The sequence below is a fragment of the Biomphalaria glabrata genome, chromosome 9, assembly GCF_947242115.1.
Source record: "Biomphalaria glabrata chromosome 9, xgBioGlab47.1, whole genome shotgun sequence".
NCBI classification, from domain to species: Eukaryota; Metazoa; Mollusca; class Gastropoda; family Planorbidae; genus Biomphalaria; species Biomphalaria glabrata.
Window position 1 is genome coordinate 36,798,198 of NC_074719.1, and position 7,757 is coordinate 36,805,954.

The window sequence follows — 7,757 nt, forward strand, 5'->3', positions numbered from 1 at the left end:
ACGAGACAGCTTGATATTTATTAAGAAATCCGCGGGTACACATTTCAGACCGAAATCAACTGCCGAGGACAGACGCTGACGACAAGAAGAGAATCCGAGTCGACAACCTGCAGACGACGATTGGCTTATGTCTGCAACAGAAGGTTATCATCCACTCAGAAACTTTAGCCTGGCTTCCTGGGCTAGTGGAGACAATATTCGTCATAAAAAAACCATTTTGAATCCTTTGAACCAGACTATTGCTAAGGGAACTAACCTTTGTGACAGATCGTGTTCTTCAGATACACCTAAAATTGCGCAGCACTTTTAATAGGTAATAGAAAAACAAAACAAGCAGAACTTGGTACAATTATAAATTGTTTCTAACCAAAATTGAAACAATCAAAACATTACCAAATTAGTCAATTGAAGGGTGGTTAATCCTCGCTACCTTATCCGTATTTTGGGATTTAATCTCTTGATACGATTTGACACGCTTTTTTTTCTTCCTCTATCCATTTTGAGATCAAGTTGACATTTTTTTTATAATTATTCATAGTCGATGACAGTATACGAATCAAACCAAAAATTAACATATTAGTTAATCAATCATTAGTAATTAATTAGTTCCATTTTATAGAGCAGAAAGAGAGCAAAACCCTGTAATTTTTACATAAATTGCAAGAAATCGACAGTTCTTTCCCTTTGATAAGAATCGTTTTTAAAAAGGTATATTTTTTTCTATTGTTTGTTTTTAAAGTGTTTATTCATTTATTTAATTTTGTTTTTTATAAAACCCAAAAACAGGCCTAGCGCTGAAAATGAAAGTCTCAAATTCTTAATTATGTTTAGCTTTTCTTTGATAGGGGAATAAGTCTTTAATATATTTATCTCTAGATAGATAGATATATAAATAGATAGATATATAGATAGATATATAAATAGATAGATATATATATAGATAGATAGAAAGATAAATAGATAGATATATATATAGATAGATAGAAAGATAAATAGATAGATAGATAGATAGATAGATAGATAGATAGATAGATAGATAGATAGATAGATAGATAGATAGATAGATAGATAGATAGATAGATAGATAGATAGATAGATACATACATACATACATACATACATACATACATACATACATACATACATACATACATACATACATACATACATACATACATACATAATACATACATACATACATACATACATACATACATACATACATACATACATACATACATACATACATACATACATACATAGTGTTGTCTTGGTTTTAACCCTCATGTCCACCTACGACACTGATGTATATATATATGTTCTGTTTACCTTACTTAGACCTTGTGATAAACGTTATAAAGATAACGGCCAACTACTGGGGATGACGCTAATTACATCACACATTTTTTATGAGGAAGTAATTGGATTTCCATCGCAATTATGTTGTAAATGTACAGTATATATTGGACTGGCAGCGCTCACTTAAAGTCATCTTTACTTTAGACTCACAAAGCATTGCTGGTAAGTAGACACTCTTCTAGTTTAAAAGAACTTTCAATTACGTTACGTCTTAACTTGCTAGGTGTGGTGGCTGAGTGCTAAAGAATCGGCCTCTGAACCTTTGGGTTTCGGTTTCGAGTTTCGGTGAAGACTGGGATTTTAGATTTTGGGATTTTTAGGGCGTGGGCTATCGGATACAATATAACTTCTTCAGGTCTGAACATTTCCTGATCTAAATGAGAATCACCTATTAATATTAAAAATAGTTTAAAACCTTAACAACATTTTTATTACCTAAAATATGAAAGTTTTCCCCGTGTGGCCAACGAGCTAGTAATTCTTTCTCAGCATTATACATCAACTGTTAAATTTCTTGAAAAATCGTTAGAGCCATTTTTGAGATCAGTTTGTTCCTGGCTGGTTCAAGGTTCTTTGAAGTTCTGAATAGAGGTATTGTAATAAAAGCAGATGTACACTAACTAAAGGAAAGATGTGTGTAATGTTTCTTATGAAATGTTCTAAAATCATTTGTATAATTATTTGTAATTGTCTTAACATGGTTCGTTTTTTTTAGCGGCCTCCGAAAATGGAAAAGATGCTATTAGTTTTGTGTGAAATGTCTGTCCGTTCGCCTGTCCGTCCGTCCGCCCCATTTAGATCTCGTAAATTAGAAAAGATAGTGAAAATCTGACACCGTAATATTTTAGACCATTAAAAGTTCTGATGCAACGGCTATTTTTTTCTTCTCTGAAAGCGAAAAATCTAATTTTTTAAATCACTTATGCAATCAGTTTTTTCATAAAAATACACCACTTTTACAACTATTCACTATTAATAGTAACAAACACGGCACGGGAGACTCTTTAGAAAGAGAGGAACTATATTCAGGTTCACATCTAACTTCACATTCACTTTCACCTATCCTTTGAACCGCTGGGCCACCAAATAAGATCTGTCAACTTTCTTCATTCTTCTCTGTCATTTGTCTTTGATAGAATTTCATTCTGATGTTCTTTCTGAAAATGTTGAAACCTGCCTTTTCTTACCTGCCTGGGTGGACCACTTCGGGGGCCGATTTTGAGTTTGTGTTTCCACACAAACTGTCTTTGTAACCTTGTTTTATAAATCTTTTAATTTAATTTTTTATTTTAAACTTGTATGTATTATTTTATCTTGTACTTGATCATTTGGTAGACAAACGTGCAGCCAGGGCCGTCCATAACAATTGCGGGGCCCTATGCGAAACGGATTGCGCGGTGCCCAGTCTGGATACCGATAAGCATAATGTCAAAATTAAGATTTTGTATTAGAAAATACATTCGTTTTTGCAATACATTTTTATTAAATGAAAGCTGACAAAGCCGTTTTTTTTTTTTTATCTCGCATACGATTCGCACCTATTTTTCAGTAGATTTTTTTATTAGTTTTGAGGAGCTTTTAATAATTTCAGGAGATTTCTAGCACTTTTTCATATATTTTGCAATTTCGGGAGATTTCCAGAATGCCCTGGAAAATCAGGAGGCCGCAGAAACCCTATTATTTTATATAAGCTATAATTCAATAATTTACACCTAGAATTAGCGCGGGGCCTATGAAAGTGCGGGCCCATTGTGAAAGCATAAGTTGCAGAGGCCTAAGTCCGGCCCTGCTTGCAGCCCACTAGCCAAGCCTATCTGAAAATGTTATGTTGTCCGTGTGTGTCCTAGGTCCTTATTTTGTTATTGTGATCATGGTTTCTACAAATCAGCCAGTCATAGCTACGTGATAGATAAACTTCGTGTAAATAAAACCTCAAGTTTAATATTCATTCGGGAAGTAGTAGACTTTGCAATGCTGCTAATAATTAAACGAACTAATGAGAGCATATTTTAATATTCTAAGACTAAGACTAAGACTGCTTTATTGATCCTTACGGAAATTTGTTGTGATTACAAGGACTCATTTCTCATATAAAGACAACACAACAGAAACATACACATAAATACAACAGACAACATGAAGAATTCATTCAGCGACTACACACAGGTATCTTGGTGCATTTCATGTTCCCTGATCAATGAGTGGCGGTGATAGAGTCTGACCGAGTGAGGTACGAACGAGTTTTTGTACCGCTCCGTTCTTGTTTTGATTGACAGCAGTCGCCCACTTCGCGACGACCTGGCGTAGTTCTGATGGAGCGGGTGGCCGTTGTCTTCCAAGATTTTTTCGATTTTTCTTAGGCACGTTTGTTCAAAAAGTTCCTTTAAATGTGGTAATGTTGTGAGTGTAATTTTTGATGCTTTTTTAATGATGTTTTCTAGACGTTGCAACAGTTTAGATGAGGCGTTGCCTTGCCAACAACTTATTCCGTATGTTAGCAGATTTTGTACAGTTGCGCCGTAGAATGTCTCAAGGATCTTCTTGTTTAATTTAAAACTGTTGAGTTTGTATAGAAAAAAGAGTCGCTGGGCTGTTTTCTTTGTCAGAGTTCCAAGGTGGTCTTCCCATGAAAGCTTGTTGTTGATGATAACGCCTAGATATTTATATGCCTTTACTTGTTCTATAGATGTAGTGTTTATTTGCAGTTCACGTATAGTTTGTTTTTTCTTTCTAAAATCTATTATAAGTTCTTTAGTTTTTGTTACATTCAGTTCTAGAAAGTTGTCGGTGCACCAGTTTGTAAACTCTTCTATCGAGCTTCGATACTGAGTTTCGTCTCCTGAAATAAGACCGACTATGGCAGTATCATCAGCGAATTTAATGAGTTTAACTGAGTCATAAATGCTTCTTATGTCATTAGTGTAAAGAGTGTATAGCACAGGAGAAAGTACACAACCTTGTGGAGCACCTGTACATAGTACTCGAGTTGACGATTTGGTGTTGTTGACTTTAACATACTGGGGCCGTTGGGTTAAAAAGTTTAGAACCCATGCTTGTAAGTAAGGGCTTACATTTAAGTTACTCAGTTTGTTTATCATTAGATGTGGCTGTATGGTATTGAAAGCCGAGGAGAAATCTACGAATAGGACTCGTGCATATGTTTTGGGTATATCGAGATGCTTATAAAGATGGTCCAAAAGCAATAGAATGGCATCCTCAGTTCCTCTAGCTGCTTTGTATGCAAATTGGTGAGGGTCTAGGCTGTTATTGACTTTTGCTACAAGTTGTTTAAGCATATATTTTTCAAAACATTTCATAACAATAGGTGTTAGTGCTACTGGTTGGAAATCATTTAAGCAATCTATTTTTGGTTTCTTAGGCACTGGTATGATTTCTGAAGTTTTCCAGATGTTTGGAATTACGCACGTTTGCAATGACTGGTTAAAGATATGACAGAAGATAGAAGAAATTTGCTCCGCACATAGCTTGATCAGCTTGCCACTAATTTTGTCTGGTCCAGAAGCTTTTGTTACGTCTACTCTTTTAAATAACAAGGTCACTTCATCCTCAGTTACAAAATTGACGTAGGGCTCTTGTTTTCCTTTGGACAGAGTGTTGAAAAGTTCTTTGTGTAGATCAACAAAATCTTCTTTGTCAAAACGAGAATAAAAATAATTTAGTTCGTTGGCGAATTTCTCATCATCAGCCACTAAAATTTGTTCTCGTTTTGTGGCTCAGCCTGTTATTTTCTTTAATCCCTCCCAGCATTGTTTTGAGTTGTTCTTGGCAAAGAAATTTTTCTTTGTATGTTTTTTTCCCTTCAATTATTGCTTATTATTATCAATTATTTCAGAGTGGAGATTGATAACAGAATGACTCTTCGCTTGTTCGTTGTTTTACTGCTGATTACTGTTAGTCTCGTTGCTGGAGCTAATGTCACAGACAATGAGCAAGAAAGCAACGAATCCGAGGAAATCCAGACAGTATGTATTGTGTTTGTTTGTCTTCTTGGAGTGTAAGCTAATACATTTTACTTTATATTTATCTCATGGTAATTAATTAGGAATACTACAAGTGAGCCTTATAGATCAATTGTAATTTATAAAAAAAAATATTTTTAAGTTGTGTTAAGGGTGCAGAAAAAGAAAGATTTTACCATTGTTAGTCAGCACAACGACCAACCACCTTTACTTTCCCCAACTAAAGTCAGTCACCCATTAGAGTTGGGTAGACTCGGTGAGCCCTAAAAATCACAAAGTTCAGAATCCTAGTCTTCACCGAGATTCGAACCTAGAATCCCAGGCTCGGAAGCCAAGCGCTTAACCACTCACCCGCCGCGCCCCCATATAATATAATATAATATAATATAATATAATATACCGATAATATAATATAATATAATATAATATAATATAATATAATATAATATAATATAATATAATATAATATAATATAATATAATATAATATAATATAATATAATATAATATAATATAATATAATATAATATAATATAATATAATATAATATAATATAATATAATATAATATAATATAATATAATATAATATAATATAATATAATATAATATAATATAATATAATATAATATAATATAATATAATATAATATAATATAATATAATATAATATAATATAATATAATATAATATAATATAAGTAGAAAGTAAGGTGAATGTATGTCCCGAACAGAAATCAAAACCGTTTGACCAATCTTAATGAAACTTGGCATAAATGTTCCTTGGGTGCTAACTGGAATCGTGACGTATGTATAGTAGCCTAGATCGATGAAGTTATAATGCTTTCATAGAGTTGGTCAACTTTTTATTTGAGGGTCTTAAGTTTGTTTTAGGGCTACAATACATACACTACGGTCTAAGTTAGTACCCAAGGGACATTTCTGTCAAGTTTTATCAAGATTGGTCAAACGGTTTTGATTTCTATTCCTAACATACATACATACATACATACATACATACATACATACATACATACATACATACATACATACATACATACGCCTCACTTTCTACTTTATAATATAGATTTATTCATTATTTAATAAAATGAATATATAATATAATATAATATAATATAATATAATATAATATAATATAATATAATATAATATAATATAATATAATATAATATAATATAATATAATATAATATAATATAATATAATATAATATAATATAATATAATATAATATAATATAATATAATATAATATAATATAATATAATATAATATAATATAATATAATATAATATAATATAATATAATATAATATAATATAATATAATATAATATAATATTATATAATATAATATAATATAATATAATATAATATAATATAATATAATATAATATTTCAGACTGCAATACAGGATTTAAACAATGCCACAAGTGTGGAAACAGAACTAGAAAGAAATAAGAAATCTCTGCCAGCAGTGCTAAGGGGTTTAGTCTCTGTATTTTGTCTTTCTTTTTCTCGACTTCCCGGACGAAGCGTCCGCAGTGATCTTGATCTCCACGAACAGCTTGAGATTCGAGCCGAGAAAAGAGCCGCGCCCATTATTGTCGCTGCCCGACTTCTCTGCGCTGCCAACACTCTCAACAACGTGAGAAACTTTTGCAGGTCTCTCACTTCTGGTAAAAGAGACATCCTGCATCCCGAGGACGTTGTTGACGGAGAGGAGCCAGCACATCAACCACAAAAAAGAATTGGGAATATATTGCTGAATCTTGCTCGACCTGTGTGTGATTGGTTACGGCGTCATGGGAGAGACACTGACAATGCGGAAGACCTCTACTCGGGCACTGAACATGAAGTCGATAGAAGAGATTTAGGAGAGACTTGGAACTTTTAGGCCTATCAATATCTCACTGTTTCGTGTAGAGACATCTTTAAGTTTTATTAAAATGTATCCTGACAAGATTTGCGCAGAGCAGAATAATAATAATAGGTTTAACTTTAAAATTAATTTTATACCCAATCATAGTTCAAAAATATATATAATTTCCTATAAAATATAATGTATGTGAGAATACCTTGTATTTTTTTCGATTTGTTTTATGTGTTAGTTATTATTTTCATGTGTGTTTTTAGCTTAAGGTTTAATTTTTTAAAATTTTTTTTTGAAGTTAAGCTAATAGTTTTTCTTATCATACCCAAACCTATAAGCGTTTCAAAACATTGACATAATTGTTGTGACATTGGCAATTGGTTTAAAAAAAGGAAAAATACAAGAGGAATAAGATAGTGCCAGAGGCATTTGGGGGTACATAAAAACAAAGTACTTTAATACTTGACAAAACACGAATTCAGAGATGTTTGTGGTTATTTGCATAATATCAATTATTTACATGAAATAGAACAA

At 32.4% G+C, this 7,757-nt stretch overlaps 1 protein-coding gene across 1 annotated transcript; it reads left to right on the forward strand.

Moving 5' to 3' along the window:
* Positions 1 to 1,437: 1,437 nt before the first annotated feature.
* Positions 1,438 to 7,432, forward strand: LOC106050802 (uncharacterized). The gene is made up of 3 exons (XM_056042509.1): positions 1,438 to 1,521; positions 5,213 to 5,342; positions 6,753 to 7,432. Exons 2-3 carry the CDS (start codon positions 5,232 to 5,234, stop codon positions 7,245 to 7,247), a joined length of 606 nt encoding a protein of 201 aa, XP_055898484.1. The 5' UTR covers positions 1,438 to 1,521; positions 5,213 to 5,231; the 3' UTR covers positions 7,248 to 7,432.
* The last annotated feature ends 325 nt before the right edge of the window (positions 7,433 to 7,757 follow it).

Coding starts and splice junctions, on each gene's coding strand:
- LOC106050802 (XM_056042509.1), top strand. CDS start 5,232: ATGACTCTTCGCTTGTTCGTTGTTTTACTGCTGATTACTGTTAGTCTC. Junction 5,343..6,752: donor AATCCGAGGAAATCCAGACA/GTATGTATTGTG, acceptor ATAATATTTCAG/ACTGCAATACAGGATTTAAA.